This window comes from Pleurodeles waltl, chromosome 7 (assembly GCF_031143425.1).
Source record: "Pleurodeles waltl isolate 20211129_DDA chromosome 7, aPleWal1.hap1.20221129, whole genome shotgun sequence".
Taxonomy (NCBI): Eukaryota; Metazoa; Chordata; class Amphibia; order Caudata; family Salamandridae; genus Pleurodeles; species Pleurodeles waltl.
The window spans coordinates 425,131,684-425,153,559 of NC_090446.1; the positions used below are offsets into that span (position 1 = coordinate 425,131,684).

The 21,876-nt window shown below is 45.1% G+C and overlaps 1 protein-coding gene across 1 annotated transcript in view; it reads left to right on the plus strand.

The window, feature by feature from the left end:
- Positions 1 to 21,876, plus strand: part of CHMP4B (charged multivesicular body protein 4B) — a 269,231-nt gene that overhangs the window by 143,397 nt on the left and 103,958 nt on the right. The window contains exon 4 of the mRNA XM_069243935.1: positions 18,196 to 18,322. Coding sequence (XP_069100036.1) covers positions 18,196 to 18,322 — 127 coding nt within the window. The remainder of the gene's footprint in view (positions 1 to 18,195; positions 18,323 to 21,876) is intronic.

Here is a 21,876-nt window from a genome sequence, read left to right on the forward strand (position 1 = left end):
ATCTCCTCCAGTGAACCAAGGTATATGTGCCCAGTCTGTTAGTATTATAGACCGTCGCTGCAGAAAAGGTCTTGTTCGGTATTGGGGCTGTACATGCTGCCCAGGACCACCTGTACCCCAGGTAGTTGACCCTGAGCAAAGGCATAGCATCTTAGGGCGTCAGTTTTGCTGTCTTGACCTGGATCTTAAAAGGGGCCCCAGCGCAAATCCATATGGCTGCGCCTATAGCAAACCCTGAGTATACTGTGGCAATTAACTGACTTCTTCATTTTGCCCTTAATTTGACCGCCTCCGGTGCGGAGAGGTGTGTTTCCTGTAGACAAATTATGGAGGCTTTCCGGCGGTGAAGTTGTGCTAGTACTCTCTCTTTTGTTGGGGGGAGCACAAACCTCTGATGTTCCACGTCAGCATTTTGTATTGATTTAATATAGTTGCCGTAACCGTATTTGGAAAAGAATGAACACTTCGGTGTGCTCCCCTGCCTCCTATGTAGATAGTAGGGCTGAAAGAGACTGTGGGTGCAACAATGGGTAAATCCCAACTAGTAGGTCCAACATGAAACATCTGTTTGACCAAATAAAAACAGATAACTCAACCATTTTTAACTGGTAAGTGTAGATGCAATTGCTACTGGGGGCGGCCATTTGAAGGCTTGGAATGATCAGGTGGATCCCACAACAGAAGCAGTGATCTTGCTATCAGGCTTGCGCCGTACGCCCCCCAAGCGCCCGCAGTGACAGACTGTGAAATGTAGCATGTAAATGGCATAAGACTGGGGGGAAGAAGAGAAATTAAACTGGAGCAGCTGTGTGCACCTCACTTGTTTTAACTTTACAGTCTTAAGTTATTTTCGGAGCAACAAAGAGGGAAAAAGAGAGAGGAGACAATATGACATCAGACATGGATGTACATTAGTAATTAAAGACTATGCATTTTAAAAAGGACATAGTTTAGCATTCAAACCAGACAGTCATTTTGGGTTGTTTTTGTAATGTTCAAATAATCTGCAGTTTGTGGTGTCACTGTGTGTCAGAGTGGGACGTGGTGGAGGAGCGTGAGGGTGTTAACGCGTCCCTTTATGATAATTTATTTCACATCAGGACTCGTTTTAGGCCAATTAATCTTTTGACCCAGTTGAGAGACACCGTAGGACGAGCTAATCAATATATCAATCAATAAATCAATAATATCATCGATATTTATCACGACAATGCATTTCCCTTTAGTCAAAGTCATTAATCGATTCAGAGATACTACCATGACCTTGCAGCCATGAATAACCACACCAGTTTAGTAGAATTTTATGAATTTTATTCCCTATTAGTTACAATCTAAAATTAAGTGCGTTAACCTCAAAACCAAGAAACATAACAGCATAGTCACAATGTGGCAACTTTGGTAAGATTTCATTAAAGCGAGAATCACAAACATCAGAACATAGCACGGCGTGAACATAGATCTGTTTAGCAGAGTGTCAATATTGTGTCATTTTCAACAAAACATAGTCTCGGTCGTTTGTCTATTTGCATCAGATTGATGAACACCTGTCCTAACCACTGATTGGCATTAGCATGTTGGGCTTCATGCAAAACAATTTAGAACACCAATTTGGAAAACATCTAGCTATGGTTTCTGTCAAAAACAAGCAGTTGGTACCTAGAAAGGAAAAGCAAACAGACAAATTACAAATGCATGGTCATAATTACCCTCCAAGGATTAGGTCAGCACACAGGTTCAGTCTTCGTCCTCAGGATACCAGTCAGATCGCCATTTGTCAGAACTCAGCTCTGGGGCAAAAGGGCACTTCCCTGATAAGGAAGGTAAAGGGTAAAAATGGGCAGTAAAAGGGTGAGGATGGTTTTGATAAAATCTCAAATCACCAAACCGAGTGACAGAGTTTCTGGATAAAATCAATAGCATTCCCTAACCCGCCTTTTTTTACCTCTGTGTGACATGGGTTTTTATCCCCTTTTCATAGAACATTCTCCCAAAATTCTATTGGACATCTTCTATACCCCACTATTTTTAACCTATCAAATTGGACATTAGGTAATCTTAATCATCACCCCATATTGGTTTACAAATCTCTGATTGGTCCTTGTTATTGACGTCTTTGGAGGTGACACGTCCGGTATGACTTCATTTCTTGATCATTCTTTGCACATCTTTTGGTCAGCAGTTCCATTGTATTCACCGGTTTGAATGACCTTGTACATTACATTAATCTACACTGTTTCACTTCAGTTATAACATTTATTCCAGGGGCGTAGAAGAAGGCGCCTGAGAAAGGATCTAACATGGTTACATTCATCTTCCAAGCTTGAAGGAAAAAAGAACATTTTGGGGTCATGGCCCCTTGTGAGTCAGCACACTGAAAAATAGAAAAATGCATTTAATAAGAGAGCCAGGCAGCTAAACTCCGGCTCATGCTAACTTAAGGCCTATGAATATTTCAGCTCAGTTTCAATAACGCAAATGCTTGTATAATCCTAATTGAAACGTAACATAAACATTTTTAATCATCATTATTAGTTTGCGTATACATTGGTGGCCATTCTTTGCGGTCACAATTTCAGGTGCACGTTTAAGTAAAATCGCTATGATTATAGTTTAGATTATATAAGCTGCGCTCTCTCAGTCCCTCCTCTGATGACATTCGTCATCACATAAACCTTTCCCCTTTGACCTTTCACTTAATTTTTCACTTTACGCATAATGCGCATTTCAACATCTTGCCCCTTGTGTGAACTTTCCCAAATTTCGTTGAACATTTTCTCCCTTTCACTTTCTTCATTCCTCCTGGTTCTTTTTGTCCAATTTCTTTTAATTTTATCATTAATTTTGCATGCTCCTCATCATCCTAATAGACAGGCCAGAACAATTAATAGACCCCCTAATATTTTTGCAAGTACCCCATTCCAAATATTGCTTAACCAGCTCCCCACTCTGGCAATTCCTTTTCCAAATTTCTCCCACACTCCAGGTTCCTTCAAATCTGCGCTATCTTTGGTTAGGTTAGTAAGCATCCCTCTAATCCTTTTACTATTGTCAGGTATAAATGAGCAACAATGACGTTTGTTGAGCATCTTGCAGACCCCTCCACTCTTTGCTAAAAGATTGTCTAAAGCAAGCCGATTTTGAAGAGTCATAACTCTTTCCGCAGCAAGTTCAGTATCCATCAGGAGTATAGCCCCTGTAAAATTTGTCATCATGTTATCCACAATAGTAGACAACCTTTGAATCTTCATGGAGTTTAAGGTAACCCCTACCGAAGGAATTATGGCTCCAAATATATCTCCAATGACAGCAGCCGCTGTCTCTCGTTTTTGTCTAGCATGTTGTATTTCGGATGTTTTAGGTATTTGCTTTAAATCATCAATCTGGTAGATCTTTGGGAAGACTATTCCCAAATAACATGTCCCATACCATCCCTTAGGGAGACGGTAATAAGCATTAAGTCCACAGATGTAATAGATCCCAGGGATCGCTGGATCCTGTCCATTTAACATAAATGTCCATTTACTCTGAAACAACAACACATGCCTGCATTCACTCGTTCCCACAAATAAAGTGTCTTGATCAGATTTTGGCCTATATATACAAAGCCTCCATGAATGCAATGCATCTATAGCTAGTTTGCCTTGCGTCTTTATTGCAGTGTAAGCATAATCATTTGCATATGTGCGTTTTTCTAACCCCTTTTCTAATCTTTCTTTTAATGCTTTGCGTCTGTCATCAGTGTGATCTAAGAAGCTTTTCTCTACAGGTGTTAATAAACAGGTCAGATTGTTACGGTGTGCATAAGCTGTCCCAAATGTAAGTGTTGGTTCAAAGAACCCTCTAACTATTTTAATACTATGTTCCTTAGCTAACGTGTTCAGAAACTCAATCACAGGCACAAAAGAACACACAACATCCAGATTTGAATAAAAGTATTGCACATGCTCTTGATTATAGAATCGTGTTAACAGCAAGCTACAGCTTATCCCGTATGTTAGCGGAAAGCTATGATAGGTGACCCCTTCTTGCACTGACAAAGGAATCTTTGTGCACACAAGTTTTTCGCATCCATGGTCTCAACATACTCATTCAGCAAGCGATAGAAGACATTAGTAGAAAGTTCCCCTTTTGAATTAGTTCCCTCATGCAAGTGTCTTGCATCCTGCTCAAACTTCTCCCATGGTGTTAATGTTGTAGTTTCAGGTTTTGAAGCATTGTTAGTCACTTTCTTATCCAACCATGGCATTCCCACAATTACTCCCATAATTATTATTGCACACACAATACCTAATATAAGACTCAACCAACCACACATCTTACCCTTCTTGTTACTACCTCTATTGTAAACCATGTCTGTATAGAATCAGATAGCCGAATAACAATCAATTTGAGAACAATAGAAAACTTTTTCTTCTCTCTCTCTCTCTCTGCGTGTATTTACAGCGTTTTCATTCACTCCAGGACCCCTTTGTCAAATCAGGTTAGCAGCTTGTCATAATCAGGTTTTTCAAAGTCAAATCAGGTTATCAATGTCTCAACCGGTAATTTTTAAGTCTCTTTCTTTCGTTTTTCAGTTTTCGATTTTAACAAAGTATTTTCTTTAAGTTAATTCAGGTGCCGTAGTATTGGCCTGGTATTTCTCGATCAAAACAGAACGCTAAGAATTCTTGTTGCCATTCAGATGTTGTTGCCTATGCCCACTCAGGACCTGAGTACCTCCTATTCGCGGTTCACTTTCTTTTCAGTCTGCGTTCACCTTGTAATTCCCCTTCACTCAACTCCTCTACTCGAGATGTATCAGTCTCTTCTGTTATTGTTTCACCTGGTACGCTCCTTACTTTTGCAGTTTGTTTCTCTGGCCAATTATCTCCCCTATGCGTCTTCTTTCGGTTTGTCTTTTCAGGACGCTGAACAGCACCCTCCTCTTGTAATATGGTGTTTTCTCTTGATGGACCTGCAGCTGGCTCAGGGGATGTTGGAGTACTTTGGTCTCTTTCTATTATTTCCCCTTCTTCTTGATCTGTAACAGGTTCAAGTTCTAACCCGTATCCGTCTATTTCTGGGAGAATCTCTCCTTGATTTAGTTCTCCTGCTGCCTCTACTGAGATAGGCACACTGTCACCTCTCTCGAACTCATTCACTGTTTGAAACACTTCTGCAACATCCAGCACGCCGTGGGACATCTTCCATCCAGAGGAGAAGTTCCTAGCCCATTTTGTTTTTGCAGAATCTTCGGCTTCTTCCACCCGGAGGCAGCCCTTTTGCACCTTCATCTGGGGTTTCCTTGGCTCCTGCCCCCCCTGGTCACTATCGTGACTCTTGGACTTGGTAGGGGTGATTGAACTTTCTGAAGCCCCTGGGCTAGCCCAGTTGTGCTTGTACCAAAACCTCACACCAAAGATGGAAAGAGGGAGATGAGGTTTTGTGTAGATTACAGAGGGCTCAATCAAGTAACCAAAACTGATGCTCACCCTGTACCCAGGGCAGATGAGCTCATTGATACACTGGGTTCTGCCAAGTATCTTAGCACTTTTTATCTAACTGCAGGGTATTGGCAGATTAGAGTATCAGAAGATGCTAAACCCAAGACTGCATTTTCTACCATTGGAGGGCACTACCAATTCACAGTAATGCCCTTTGGTCTGAAAAATGCACCTGCCACTTTTCAGAGGTTGGTGAACACACTCCTGCAAGGGTTGGAAGCTTTCAGTGCAGCATATCTAGATGATATTGCTGTCTTTAGCTCAACCTGGGATGATCACCTGGTCCACCTATGGAAAGGTTTGGAGGCCCTGCAAAAGGCAGGGCACGCTATGAAGGCCTCAAAGTGCCAGATAGGGCAGGGGAAAGTGGTTTATCTGGGCCACCTGGTTGGTGGAGAACAGATTGCACCACTACAGGGGGAAATCCAAACTATCATAGATTGGGTTCCCCCTACAACTCAGACCCAGTTGAGAGCCTTTTTAGGCCTCACTGGGTACTATAGGAGATTCATAAAGAATTATGGCTCCATAGCAGCCCCTCTTAATGATCTCACTAGCAAGAAAATGCCTAAGAAGGTATTGTGGACATCCAGCTGTCAGAAAGCTTTTGAGGAGCTCAAACAGGCCATGTGCTCTGCACCTGTCCTAAAAAGCCTTTGTTACTCCAAGAAATTCATTGTTGAAACTGATGCATCTGAATTAGGGATAGGGGCAGTACTATCAAAACTGAATTCTGAGGGCCAGGATCAACTAGTTGCTCTCCACGACAAGGGACCGGAATACCTCAACAGACGCCTCAGCTTCCACGTCCCCACCCGCCTCCTCCGCTCCTCTGGCCTCGCACTCGCTGCTGTCCCTCGCATCCGCCGCTCCACGGCGTGTGGGAGATCTTTCTCCTTCCTGGCGGCCAAGACCTGGAACTCCCTCCCCACCAGCCTCAGGACCACCCAGGACCACTCCGCTTTCCGGAGACTACTAAAGACCTGGCTGTTCGAGCAGCGATAACCCCCCCTTTTCCCCTAGCGCCTTGAGACCCGCACGGGTGAGTAGCGCGCTTTATAAATGTTAATGATTTGATTTATCAGCAGAAGGTTGACCCCTAGAGAAAAGCGTTGGTCTGCCATAGAGAGGAAGGCCTTTGCTGTGGTCTGGGCACTGAAAAGGTTGAGACCATACCTGTTTTCTACTCACTTTAGTGTTCAGGCAGACCACAAACCTCTACTTTGGCTAAAACAAATGAAAGGTGAAAACCCTAAATTGTTGATGTGGTCCATATCCCTACAGGGAATGGACTGTACAGTGGAACATAGACCTGGGGGTACCCACTCCAATGCAGATGGACTCTCCAGATATTTCCACTTAGACAACGAAGACTCATCTGGGCAAGGTTAGCCTTATTGTCCTTCATTTGGGGGGTGGGGGGGGGATGTGTAGGAAAGTACCATCTTGCCTGGCATGTTACCCCATTTTCACTGTATGTATGTTTCTTTTTGCCCTTGTGTCACTGGGATCCTGCTAGGCAGGACCCCAGTGCTCATAATGTATGCCCTGTATGTTATCCCTGTGTGGTGCCTAACTGTATCATTGAGGCTCTGCTAACCAGAACCTCGGTGTTTATGCTCTCTCTGCTTTCTAAAATTGTCACTGCAGGCTAGTGACTAATTTTACCAATTCTCATTGGCACACTGGTACACCCATATAATTCCCTTGTATATGGTACTTATGTACTCAGGATATTGGGATTCCAGGAGATCCCTATGGGCTGCAGCATTTCTTTTGCCACCCATAGGGAGCTCAGACAATTCTTACACAGGACTGCCACTGCAGCCTGAGTGAAACAATGTCCACGTTATTTCACAGCCATTTTTCACTGCACATAAATAACTTATAAGTCACCTATATGTCTAACCCTCACTTGGTGAAGGTTAGGTGGCAAGTTACTTAGTGTGTGGGTACCCTGGCCCTAGCCAAGGTGCCCCCACATCGTTCAGGGCAAATTCCCCGCACTTTGTGAGTGCGGGGACACCATTACACGTGTGCACTACACATAGGTCACTACTATGTGTAGCGTCACAATGGTAACTCCGAACATGGCCATGTGTAACATGCCTAAGATCATGGAATTGTCACCCCAATGCCATTCTGGTATTGGGGGGACAATTCCATGATCCCCCTGGTCTCTAGCACAGAACCTGGGTACTGCCAAACTGCCTTTCCTGGTTTTCACTGCAGCTGCTGCCAATCCCTCAGGCAGGTTTCTGCGCTCCTGGGGTCTGGGCAGCCGAGTCCCAGGAAGGCAGAACAAAGGATTTCCTCTGAGAGGGTGTTACACCCTCTCCCTTTGGAAATAGGTGTGAAGGGCTGGGGAGGAGTAGCCTTCCCCAGCCTCTGGAAATGCTTTGATGGGCACAGATGGTGCCCATCTCTGCATAAGCCAGTCTACACCGGTTCAGGGATCCCCCAACCCTGCTCTGGCGCGAAACTGGACAAAGGAAAGGTGAGTGACCACTCCCCTGACCTGCACCTCCCAGGGGAGGTGCCCAGAGTTCCTCCAGTGTGTCCCAGACCTCTGCCATCTTGGATTCAGAGGTGTTGGGGCACAATGGACTGCTCTGAGTGGCCAGTGCCATTAGGGGACGTCAGAGACCCCTCCTGATAGATGCTTACCTCTCTTGGTAGCCAAACTTCTTTTCTTGGTAACCAAACCTCCTTTTCTGGCTATTTAGGGTCTCTCCTCTGGGCTAATCCTCAGATAACGAATGCAAGAGCTCACCAGAGTTCCTCTGCACTTCCCTCTTCGACTTCTGCCAAGGATCGACCGCTTACTGCTCCATGATGCCTGCAAAACCGCAACAAAATAGCAAGATGACTACCAGCATCATTGTAGCGCCTCATCCTGCAGGCTTTCTCAACTGTTTCCTGGTGGTTCATGCTCTGAGGGCTGTCTGTCTTCACCCTGCACTGGAAGCCAAGAAGAAATCTCCCGTGGGTTGACTGAATCTTTCCCCTGCCAACACAGGCACCAAACATCTGCATCACCGGTCCTCTGGGTCCCTCTCATGCTGACAAGCGTGGTCCCTGGAACACAGGAGCTGGGTCCAAGTGCCTCCCACAGTCCAGTGGCCCTTCTGTCCAAATTTGGTGGAGGGAAGTCCTTGCCTCCCCACGCCAGAAAGCAAACCTGTGTGCTGCGTGATTTGCAGCTGCTCCGGCTTCTGTGCACTTCTCCAAGGATTCCTTTGTGCACAGCCTAGCCTGGGTCCCCAGCACTCTGTCCTGCAGTGCTTATCCCGCTGAGTTGGACTCTGACGTCGTGGGACCCTCTGAGTTCACAGATCTTCTAAGTGCCTGTTTTGGTACTTCTGCGGGGGCTCTCTGAGTTGCTGAGCGCCCCCTCTGTCTCCTCCTCCAAGAGGCGACATCCTGGTCCTTCCTGGTCCCCAGCAGCACCCAAAAACCTTCACCGCAACCCTTGCAGCTGGCAAGGCTTGTTTGCGGTATTTCTGCCTGCAACATCCAGCACGCCGTGGGACATCTTCCATCCAAAGGAGAAGGTCTTAGTCCTTTTCGTTGTTGCAAAATCTTCTGCTTCTTCCACCCGGAGGCAGCCCTTTTGCACCTTCATCCGGGGTTTCCTGGGCTACTGCCCCCCCCGGACACTATCGCAACTCTTGGACTTGGTCCCCTTCCTTTACAGGTCCTCAGGTCCAGAAATCCGTCTTCAGTGTTTTTGCTGGTGCTTGTGGTTCTTGCAGAATCCACTATCATGACTATTGTGTCTTTCTGGGATAGTAGGGTAACTTTACTCCTGCTTTTCAGGGTCTCGGTGGGGTATTTTGGACACCCTTACTGTTTTCTTACAGTCTCAGCGACCCTCTAAAAGCTCCCTAGATCTGGGGTCCATTCGTGATTCGCATTCCACTTTTGGAGTATATGGTTTGTGTTGCCCCTAGACTTATGTCTACCTATTGCATCCTATTGTGATTCTACATTGTTTGCACTACTTTTCTTACTGTTACATACCTGTTTTGGGTTTGTGTACATATAACTTGTGTATATTACTTGCCTCCTAAGTGAGGGTATTCTCTGATATACTTTTGGCATATTATCACTAAAATAAAGTACCTTTATTTTTAGTAACTCTGTGTATTGTGTTTTCTTATGATATTGTGCTATATGATATACGTGGTATAGTAGGAGCTTTGCATGTCTCCTATTCACCCTAAGCTGCTTTGCCATAGCTACCTTCTATCAGCCTAAGCTGCTAGAAACACCTCTATTCTACTAATAAGGGATAACTGGACCTGACACAGGGTGTAAGTACCACAAAGTACCCACTATAAGCCAGGCCAGCCTCCTACACTTGGTGTCCTTAATAGAAGGATGAAGAAAATGTAAAACCTTTCTACAGGATAGTCATTCGACATTACCACCAAGAAATTTAAAAGGCAAAGGAATCTTAATATGAATCTTAATATGCAGTTTACCCCACTACAGTCTACCCCAATTCTTCCCCACTTCACTCTGCCACACTCCACCACATTCTTCCCCACTTCACTCTGCCACACTCCACCACATTCTTCCCCACTTCTCTCTACTCTACACCACTCCAGTCTACCCTGTTCAGCTGCAGTCTACCCTAATCTTCCCCACTCCAATCTACCCCAATGACTCCAGTCTACCATACTCCAATTTAGGCCTCTCCGCTGCAGTCTACCCCAATCCACTCCAAATATTCTCATTCTACTCCACACCAGTTCACTACAATCTACCTCACTCCACTCTACCACAACTCCAGTCCACCCCAATCTACCCCATTCTACACCACTCCACCCTTCTAAAATCTACCCCACCTACCCCTCTCTAATCTTCCCCACTCCACTGCACTCCAGTATACCCCACTCCAATCTATCCCACGCCAATCTATCCCATGCCAATCCACCCCATGCCAGTCTACACCTCTCCAGTCAACTCCACTCGACCCGGCTTCTTTCTACCCAATCCATTCCACCCCACTGAACTCCACTCTAACCCTCTCCAAACTACTCCACATCATTCTAACACACTCCAATCTAACCCAGTCTACCATACGCCACTCTATCCCAGTCTACCCCACTCTACCCCACTTGATCTAACCCACCTTACTCCACTCCAGTATACCTCACTCCGCTCTCATCTACCCCACTCCACTCTACCCCACCCATCTTCACTCAACTCCACTTCAGTATACCCCACTCTGTTTTACCCCCACTCCAATCTGCTCTGCTCTACTCCACTCCAGACTAGCCCTCTCCAATCTACCCCGTGTACCCTGTTCACTTACCACCATTCACGCCACTACACCCCACTCCAATCTACCCACTCCAGTGTCTCCACTCTAGTGTACCCCACACTACCCCAGTGTGCACACTCCACTCTGCCCCAATCCACACAAGTCTACACCTATTCACTCCTTATAGGAGGCTGGCCTGGTTTACAGTGGGTACCAATGGTACTTACATCTTATAACAGGTCCAGTTATCCCTTATTAGTGAAATGTAGTCAGTGTTCAGAAGCCAGGCTGTCTAGAGGTAGCTGTAGGCAGAGCAGCCAAGGCTGAACTAGGAGACGTGCAAAGGTCTTGCAATACCACTGTAGTCATACAGTACTCACGCACAAGAAAGACAATACTCAGTGTTACCAAAAATAAAGGTACTTTATTTTAGTGACATACTGCCAAATATAAGTTAAATGCTATACTCCCTTAGAAGGTAAGTATTATAATCGAAATGTACACTAGTAGCTAAAGACAGGTAAGTAACTACTCATAAAATAGTGCAAACAGTGAAAATTACAATAGGTTGCAATGGGCCTAGGGGGAACACAAACCATATACGAAAATAGTGGAATTTGAAAGTTGGTTTCCCACCTATGCAAGTGTAGTGTGTAGAGGGGTGCCAGGAGTGTAAGAAAACACCAAAGGTAAGTAAAATACCCCACCCCAGAGCCCAGGAAAGCAGGAGTAAAACACAGCAAGTTTCCTAGAACACACTAGAAGTTGTGATAGAAGATAATACTAAAACTAGAAGAGACTGCAAGACACCAACAATGGATTCCTGGACCTGAAGACCTGTCGAGAGAGGGGGCCAAGAACCGCTGAAGAATCCTGGGAGAACAGGAGCCCCTGCTAATACGGATAAAGTTGCAAAAGTGAAACCTCCGGTTGGAAGAAAAAGTCAGAAATGCACCAAAGAAGACAGCTGTGGGGTTCTGCTTGGTGAAGTAGATGTCCCACGGCGAGTAGATGAATGCAGGCTGGTTTTCGTCGCGGGATTCCGCCAACAAGCCTTGGCTCAAGCAAGATACATGTTTGGTGGGAAAAGGTGCTGCCCGGGCCCAGAAGGGACCTGGGGATCTCAACTCAGGATGAGGAGACAGAAGGGGCTCTCAGCACTTAAGAGATCCCTCAGAAGACCAGGTAGCACCCAAAGGAGTCCCACAACACAGGGACAAAGGAGTTGCAAATGGCGTTCGTCGCAGCACTACACAAAGGGATCCCACGGCACCAGAGAATAACTCAGGGAGCTGAGTGTTGTAGGATAGAGTGCTGGGGACCTGGGGTAGGCTGTGCATAAAGGAATTCTTGGAAGAGTGCCCAGAAGCCCTTGGAGCTACAAGACTTGCTGTGCACAGGGGTACTGTCTGGCACGGGGAGGCAAGCTCTTACCTCCACCAAATTTGGACAGCTGGACCTTTGGACAGTCACTTTAGTCCACCACCTATGCTCCAGGATCGACACGCGTCGTCAGGAGAGGGGACCGGTCGTCGCTGCAGAGAGGTGCCTGGTGAAGCAGGGAAGTGACTCCGTCACTCCACAGGAGATTCCTTCAATTCTTCTGGTGCAGACCGAAGACAGGCAGTCCTCTGTGGATGCACAACCTGGAAACTGTTGCAGTTACTGGCAGGCGCTGGAGTTCAAGAGTTGCAGAAGTTGTCTTGGATACTTTGTTTTAAGTTGTAGAGTTCCTGGAGCAGTTCGGTGGTTGATCCAACGTAGAAGGTGAAGTAAAGGATACAGAGGAGTCCTGCTGGTGTTTTGCAATCCGAATCTGAGGAAACACCCAGAGGAGAGACCCTAAATAGCCCTCAGGGGGATTGGCCACCTAACCAGGTATGGACCTATCAGGATGGGTCTCTGACGTCACCTGCTGGCACTGGCCACTCAGATGCTCCCAGAGTGCCCCACCACCTTGGAATCCAAGATGGCAAAACCCAGGGACACTCTGGAGGAGTTCTGGGCACCACTCCTGGGGTGGTGATGGACAGGGGAGTAGTCACTCCCCTTTCCTTTGTCCAGTTTCACGCCAGAGCAGGAACTTGGGGTCCCTGAACCGGTGTAGACTGGATTATGCAAAGAGGGCTCCATCTGTGCCCTTCAAAGCACTTCCAGAGGCTCTGGGAGGAAACCCCTCTCATGTCTGTAACACCTATTTCCAAAGGGAGAGGGGGTGACACCCCGTCCCAAAGTGTAGGAAAGTACCATCTTCCTTTGCATGTTACCCCCAATTTTACATGTATGTCAGTATGTTTTTGCCTGTCTCACTGGGATCCTGCTAGCCAGGACCCCAGTGCTCATAATTTGTGGCATGAATGTGTATACATGTGTAGTGCCTAACTGTGACAATGAGGCTGTGCTAATCCAAACCTCAGTGCTCATGAACTCTCTGCCTTTAAATTTGTCACTATAGGCTAGTGAAGAGATTTACCAATTTCAGTTGGAATACTGGAACACCCTTATAATTCCCTAGTATATGGTACCTAGGTACCCAGGGTATTAGGGTTCCAGGAGATCCATATGGGCTGCAGCATTTCTTTTGCCACCCATAGGGAGCCCAGACAAACCTTTACACAAGACTGGCATTGCAGCCCGAGTAAAATAACGCACATGTTATTTTACAGCCATTTTCACTGCACTTAAGTAACTTATAAGTCACCTATATGTCTAACCTTCATTTGCTGAAGGTTAGGTGCAAAGTTACTAAGTGTGAGGGCACCCTTGCACTTGCAAAGGTGCCCCCACATAGTTCAGGTCTATTTCCCCAGACTTTGTGAGTGCGGGGACACCATTACAAGCGTGCACTACATATAGATCAATACCTATATGTAGCTTCACAATGGTAACTCTGAATATGGCAATGTAACATGTCTAAGATCATGGAATTCTTCCCCCATTCCAAATCTGGTATTGGAGAGCCAATTCCATGCATCCTGGGGGCTCCACTATGGACCCCCAGTACTGCCAAACCAGCTCACTGGGGTTTTCTCTGCAGCTACCGCTGCTGCCACCCCACAGACAGGGTTCTGCCCTCAAGGGGTCTGGGCAGCCCAGTCCCAGGAAAGCATAACAAAGCATTTCCTCTGAGAGCAGGGTGTTACACCCTCTCTCTTTGGAAATAGGTGTTAAACGCTGGGGAGGGGTAGCCTCTCCCAGCCTCTGGAAATGCTTTGAAGGGCACAGATGGTGCCCTCCTTGCATAATCCAGTCTACACCGGTTTAGGGAACACCCAGTCCCTGCTCTGGCGCGAATCTTCTGACTGTTTTACTTACCTGATTTGGTTAGTTGTATATATTTTGTGTATGTTACTCACCTCCTAAGGGAGTATATCCTCTGAGATATTTTTGGCACATTGTCACTAAAATAAAGTACCTTTATTTTTAGTAACACTGAGTATTGTCTTTCTTATGATATAGTACCTATATGATATAAGTGATATTGCATGAGCTTTGCATGTCTCCTAGTTCAGCCTTGGCTGCTGTGCTATAGCTACCTCTATCAACCTAAGCTGCTAGAACACTACTACACTCTACTAATAAGGGATAACTGGACCTGGCAGAAGGTTTAAGTACCATTGGTACCCACTTCAAGCCAGGCCAGCCTCCTACACAAAGGAAATGCTTTGTTCTGCCTTCCTAGGATTGAGCTGCTGAAGCCCCGGATGGGCAGAAGCCTGTCTGTGAGGTAGCTGCAGATGGGGCTGCAGTGGAAACCTCAGAAGGCTGGTATGGCAGGACTGTGGGGGCCATAGTGGAGCCCCCAGAGTGCATGAAATTGAGCCACCAATACTAGAATCTGTATTGGGGTACAATTCCCAGTTGTTTGACACCTTACATGGCAATAGTCGTAGTTGCACTGTGAAGCTGTTTATAAGTATTGACCTATATGTAGTGCACTTTTATAATGGTGTCCCGCACTCACGAAGTCTGGGAAAATTGGCCTGGACAACGTAGGGGCACCTCTGTTAGTGCAGGGGTGCCCACACGCACAGGTACTATGCACCTAGCCTTTTGGGTCTGAAGGTTAGACATGTAGGTGACTTATAAGTTACCTGGTGCGGTGCAAATGGCTGTGAAATAGTGCTTAGACTATTTCACTCAGTCTGCAATGGCAGTCCTGAAGAAGTGTTTGTATGAGCTCCTTATGGGTGGCAAAAGAAATACTGCAACCCATAAGGATCTCCTGGAACCCCAATGCCCTGAGTACCTAGGTACCAAATACTAGGGACTAATAAGGGGGGTCCAGTATACCAATGTGGAATATAATACTAGGTTAACAGTATGCAAGTACAAATTTGGAACCAGAGAGAGCATAAGCACTTGAGTTCTGATTAGCAGGACTCCAGTGAAAGTCAAGCATACTGATGAAAACAGTAAAACAGACTGCCATGTAGGGCACAAACCATAATCACTGGGGTCCTGACTAGCAGGGTCCCAGTGGCACAGTCAAAACACAGACAAACAGGCCAGAAATAGGGGTAACCATGCTAGAAAGAGACTACTTTCTCACACTCCCTTCCAATTTTTCCCAATCTACACCACTCATTCTATCCCCTTCCAGTCTTCCCCACTCCACTCTTCCCTAATCTCCTCCAGTCTACCTCAGGCCAATGTACGGAAATCTACCCCACTCCACCCTTCCCCAGTCAACTTCAATCCACTCCAATCTACCCTACGCCAAATCCAACCTAACTCACTCCACTCTACCCCTCTCCAATCTACTCCACTCAAATTTAACCCACTTTTCCACACCTCAGTCTTTCACACCACACTCCAGTTTACCCCACTCCAATCTACCCCACTCCACCCGAATACACCCCACTCTAAGCTGCCAAACTCCAAAGCACCACTCTACCCCGCTCCACCACAATCAACCCCACTCCACTCTACTCCAACTTACCTCACTCCACCCCAATCTACCTCACTCTTCCCCATCCACTTCAGTCTAACCTATACGTACCTCAGTCTCCTAAAATGTACCCCAATGCACACAGCTTCACTCTGCCTCCATCTACCCCTCTCAAATGTACCTCACTCCATTCTATCTACGCCACTCTACACCAATCTACACCACTCTACCCCTTTCCAGTCTACCTCACCCCATTCCACTCAGTATACCTCACCCCATTCCACTCCAGTATACCCCACTCCAATCTACCCCACTCCATTCAAGTTTAACTCACTCCACTTTACAGTACTCCACTCAAGTCTACCCTAATTCTGCCCACTCCACTTTACCGCAATCTATTCCACTCCAATCCAATCTACCCCTCCCCACTCCAATCTTTCCCCCTTCACTCTTCCTCGCTCCACTCCACCCCACTTTACTCCATTGTACCCCATTCAACTCCCCTCCTGTCTACCTCTCACCACTCCAATTTACTCCAGTCCACCAACTCAACCCCAGTCGACCCCACACCACTCTACCCCAATCAGCCCTACTTCAATCGACCCCACGCAACTCCATTCTACCACAATACGGTCATTTGCAGTCTGACCCAATCCACAGCAGTCTACCTTACTCCTGTCTATCTAGTCCACTCTACACCATCAACTTTTAACCATGCTGAACAGTAGCAACACTGGTATATCACATGGCTAAAGCACATTGGCAGTGTCAATAACTGTGGCATAGGCAAGACCTATTGGCTTTGCCAATGCTTGTTTCTTCTTACCAGTGCTGTTGAACATCAGGAATAAGCAGTGCTAAGTCAAAGTAGAGACTTATACCTTTCAAAGGTGAGGCCTTTGGGCTTTGCCTGTCTTTGTCAACGGAGCGGTCTTTTCAAGACCACTGCAGTTTCTAAATGAGGGACTTATTCATAGAAGATTATAAGTTACATTTTGAACTTCTTACACATTGCTATATCCTACCCTGCTGTATAGAGGATGTATATAGCTCATCTGTAATGGATGTAACTGCAAAGCACAAATCAAAAAGCCTTTATAGACTAACCCTGTTTTTCACAACACAAGGTAAAAAGGCACCCACACCTTCACTCCCTACTAAGGCCAAAAAAATGTAAGCAGTTTACATGATCACATCTGAGTAAGTGTTGCACAGACCAAACACAATATGGGTACAAACCAGGAAGCTAGAAAACAGCATTGAACGTATTATTGCAAAAACTATACCAGTACTGTTGAAAAGTCTGATCCTTCTTATTCCCCTGTTGCTCTTGGGGATTGTCCTATTGCTTCTGTTCCTGTAGCCTTTCTCTTGTGTGATGAAGTTTCTCCATTCTTGCGTGGTGCACCACAGTGTTTAATTTTGAGGCATTTTGTACGTGCTTCAGGGTTTCAAGCATGCACAGCAAATGCAGTGTTTGCCTTCTATTTGCATACCTGCCTGAGGATAGGGCCATCACATCTTAGAGCCTGTGATTCTGGGAATATTCCCCAGGTAACCCACTGTTTCCATCAGCAAATCAGATAAGCTCCTACCCTGTTTAAAAGCCAACACACAGGACGTGAACCAGCCCATGCTGCCACTATCTCCTTCAAGCAGGCCTGCACATACATCTCATGGCCTTAAACCTTCAACTTGCTTTTAATTTCATACCAACTTGATGCATTAGGCAATAGGTAACTAAAACTGACGGGACTTGCACAGTTCCGAAGTCGATGGCTGGCAGTGTGTTTTGACTATTTTTGGTTAACCCTTCTAGCATAAGTTCCATAACAGCAAAGGGGTTTTCATTGAGACCTCCTTACAGTGTGGAAGTTGACTTTTGTTCAGCATCATGGTTTAGTGGTCGATAACGTATTCTAATGTTCATGTTAATGCCGAACAATACATCTGGGTTTATTGAGCTCCGTGTAAGCTTGGTTTATGTGACTGGAAATACAATAGTTGGAATATGCAAGCAAATACAAGGTTCTGCTTGACATGTTTTGTTCCTCAGAGTACGACAATATTCATATTAGAATAAAGGCATTTGGAAATCCCATGGTCAGCCACATTGCCTTAGCTAATGCCATTAAAGCAATTAGCACTGATAATGCTTATTTACAAGCAGAGAGTTGGATGGATTGCCAAGTATACCCCCATTCTCTGAAAACTGCAGATTTTCGAGTATCAAAATTAAGAAAGGGGACTTCGATACAAAGTTATCTGATAAGTCCTTTGTAACCCAAAGTACTTTTTTTTTTTTTTTTCCATTTTAAATTTGTCCAGCAATATCTTACCAACATTATTTGAATCTGTACTAACATTAGGAGCTATAGAGCAGCGTTTGAGAACGAAATATATCCAGGGAAAGACTTATGCAAGTGAAGGTTTAACGTTAAAGTACACAATATGCGAGTCTGTCATTTTGTTCCTCTTTATAATGGTTTATTTGAACATTGTTTTACCAGAGTACCAGCACTGACTTATTGCTCTCTTTTTCAACTAAGGATGAATTGCTGGCAGAGCTAGAGGAGCTTGAACAGGAAGAATTGGATAAAAACTTACTGGACATTCGGGGCCCAGAGACTGTACCTCTCCCAAATGTCCCTTCAGTATCATTACCATTCAAGCCAGGTACGGAATTTAAAGTGCTTTTTTTGTGGTGTAAACTTCACATTAATATATGTATTGTTATACTTAAGACTTGGTTTGTGGAGTGTGACTGATCAGTTTGAAAGTAAAATGTGCTTTCCCAGAATCACAACCTCATAAGAATTTGTGGCCGTTAGTCTGTTACTCAAAAATGTACACATTTCCAATTTTAACAATTTTCTCTTTTTTAAGATCTTTTTTTCTGCGTCCACATTTTCAGTCTCTACTTAAACAAGCAGGAATAATTACATTTACAAGCATTTGCAATGCAATAGGTCTTGCATTGGCTTGAGTCAAACCTGTTGGTGCTGTAAATGCATAACTGTACTTTTCTTGCCATATACATTGGTCAACCCTGCTGCATAATTTGGTCCTCTGCTTCATTATTCCACTGGTCCTGCGTATAGCACTTTCATTTACCTTCTTCCTCTATCTGCAGCAAAAAATGAATATATTGATATAATTTATTATATTCTTTTATATTAACGAGTTTGGCCTATATGAAACTTGACGTACTAATGTGAATCGTTCCTCCAATCGATTTTGACCTATATGAAGCTTCACACATTCATGTAAAGAGCTCCTCCGATCAAGTTCACATTAGATGAGCCTTTAAAAAAAATATCCACAGAGAAACAGCGGCATGCCCGAAACAAGGAAGAGAAAGAAACAACATACAGCCATGCAGGAAAAGTCAGCGAAGCACAAGAAAAAAGTAGTGCACCACACTAAGGTATATGGCTGATAATACAATAATCCATGTAACAGGGTCAGTCTCCAAGGTGTTAACAAAGAAGCCTCAAGGCAGGACAAACGTAAAACATTTACCTACGAAATCAAGGGAATTTTGAAAAGCAGGCCAAGGAACGAATGAAAGTGATGGGTGTGGTGCAAGCCCCAGATGTAGATTACAACATGTCGAGAGATCGTGCTTGCGCGCTGCCTAGGCTCGACCTAATTGCTCTCAAGTCTAAAGTTAATGATGAAATCGGAGGGTGTTAGGACTGCAATGTATTTTTGACTGTCCTCCTCCCATATGTGCTGCTGCCAGAGAAACACAGACACTGTAAATCATCCAGCTTTGTAAGACACTTTAGCGGCATTACAGTGTCATATACATGCCCCTTAAAATTCAAGTTCAGGCATTCATGCTGCTGGCTTGGGAATCTGGATAAACAACACAATTACATCTGAGTGGCAGGGAAACACTTTTTCTGTGGAAGCTCACACCTTCTGCCCACTCAAAACAGATACTCCTGTCTGCCAACATGTGGGTGGAGCCAAATTCCCTCTTTATGGAGCTCCTGAAAGCTTTTAGGTTGATCACATTATGTAGTGTTGCAGCTGTGATCAAGGTGCTTCTTCAATGAAATAGGGAACACGTGTCAGGGTACAGCAGGAGATGTTCTGGTTCTTTTCACCCAAATGCCGTTGTGTCAGTAACATAGTAAAGAAAACCACCCACCCAAGAACTAACGTATTTGAAATGCGGCCGAAATAACGTGGTCATGCTGCAGGTTAATACTATACGAGGCACACGGGTAGTTTACGTTACCATTCTGCCAATCAACAACTGACAGACGTACCCACAGACTAGCACGCAGAGGGACACGTGCCCAGGTACAGATGTAAATCACACAGAAAAGCACAAAGACAATTACTCAAAGTGACACAAAGGTTTATAAACTCACCACACATACACATGGAGACGAAAACAGACATAAACGTACACATACAACTGCCATGGTCACAGACACAAATAAAGCTGAAAACGATCAACTCCTATACCTTTACGCAAGTTTGCAGTGCATTAAACTTGAAAGCGCCATGGAGCACGACACAAATGGGAGATTGAGTGTGCCCTTGTAACTACCATAGCCACGCAATGCGAAGAGGAGAGACAAAAGAGAAAAGTAGTTTGCCCATACTAAAGTATATGGGTGATCGTGCACTACGCCACGTAACAGGGTGAGTCTGCAATGCGCAACAAACCAGCCTCAAGGTGGGACAAACGTAAGGCATTTACCAACAACATCAAGGGATTTTTGAACGGCAAGCCCAAGAACGAAGGAAAGTGATGGGCGTGAGGTGAGTGTGGCTAAAGCCCACAGATAGATAACAGGTGGAAAAGCAGTGTTTCTGCATTCAACCTAAAAACATTTCTAAAGTCGACGGCAGCGGCCGCTGTACAGCTGCACACACTGGCAAGTATGCAATGAGTTGCCATAGTTTCGCAATGTAGGGTGACCAGCACCGGTTCAATCCGGTTTCAGGCAGCTCATCCCCTATTGAACAATGCAGGTACTGAGCTGCAGTGAGGGCTGTCCTCCCTCCATGGCAGCCACAGGCAGAGCAGCTTGCAGAGGTGCCATCCCTGACAGTAAGAATGCACATTAGGCAAATACTACTGGCATGTGGACAGCCCTGATAAGGACGATTTCTGTTTTATAGTCATGTCTATCATATGTTAAATAGTTCTGTCTCTTAATGCACACATGACAGCAGAGATTTCCCTATTTTTTTGTTTTTTTGTTATTAAAAAGTGCAACACCACTTTGGTAATTGAAATGTGCATGTGGCACAGTTTTACTTTGCACGCTCAGCAAAACAAATAGTGCTTTCTTTTGTTGATAAAGGAAGCTGCTTCGCCTGTAGACCGAAGGCCAGAAATGCAAATTAGCAATTGCTTGATCTACTGAATTACATTGCCAAACTAGAACAATTCAGTTATTTTTGTAGGCTATTTCAGCGGGTTGGTAGAGTTCATCAATGTTGCTGTTACTACAATCTCTATGCCAGTAAGATCCCCTGAATACAGAAAAAACAAGCATTTGCAATGGAACGGGTCTCGCATTTCTCCGAATTAGAGCTATTAGCAGTTGTAAACTCCCAACCAGACTTTTCTTGCCTCATTAAATGGGAAAAAAAAACGAACGCGATCGCGCTGCTAAAGAAACGAGATTGCGCTGCGAAAAAAGAGAAAAACTAGTCCACAAAATGTTTTCAGTACTTGGTCGCTGCGCTTGAAGAGAGCTAACCACCGGAAAAGGCATGACGTATGCATGCCGTCCACTGATTCAAGCAGATTTTAAAAGGCGAGCCCACGAACCAATGAAAGACACGGACGGGGCTACGAGCCCTTTTCTAACATTTACCAACATCATCAAGGGATTTTTGAAAGGCAAGCCCAAGAACGAATTGTAGGAAAGTACAATTTTGCCCGGCATGTTACCCCCATTTTTACTGTATGTATGTTTGTTTTTGCCTATGTGTCACTGGAATCCTGCTAGTCAGGACCCCAGTACTCATAAAGTATGCCCTGTATATGTTCCCTGTGTGGTGCCTAACTGTATCACTGAGGCTCTGCTAACCAGAACCTCAGTGGTTATGCTCTCTCTGCTTTTAAAATTGTCACTGCAGGCTAATGACTAATTTTACCAATTCTCATTGGCACACTGGAACACCCTTATAATTCCCTTGCATATGGTACCTAAGTACCCAGGGTATTGGGGTTGCAGGAGATCCCTATGGGCTGC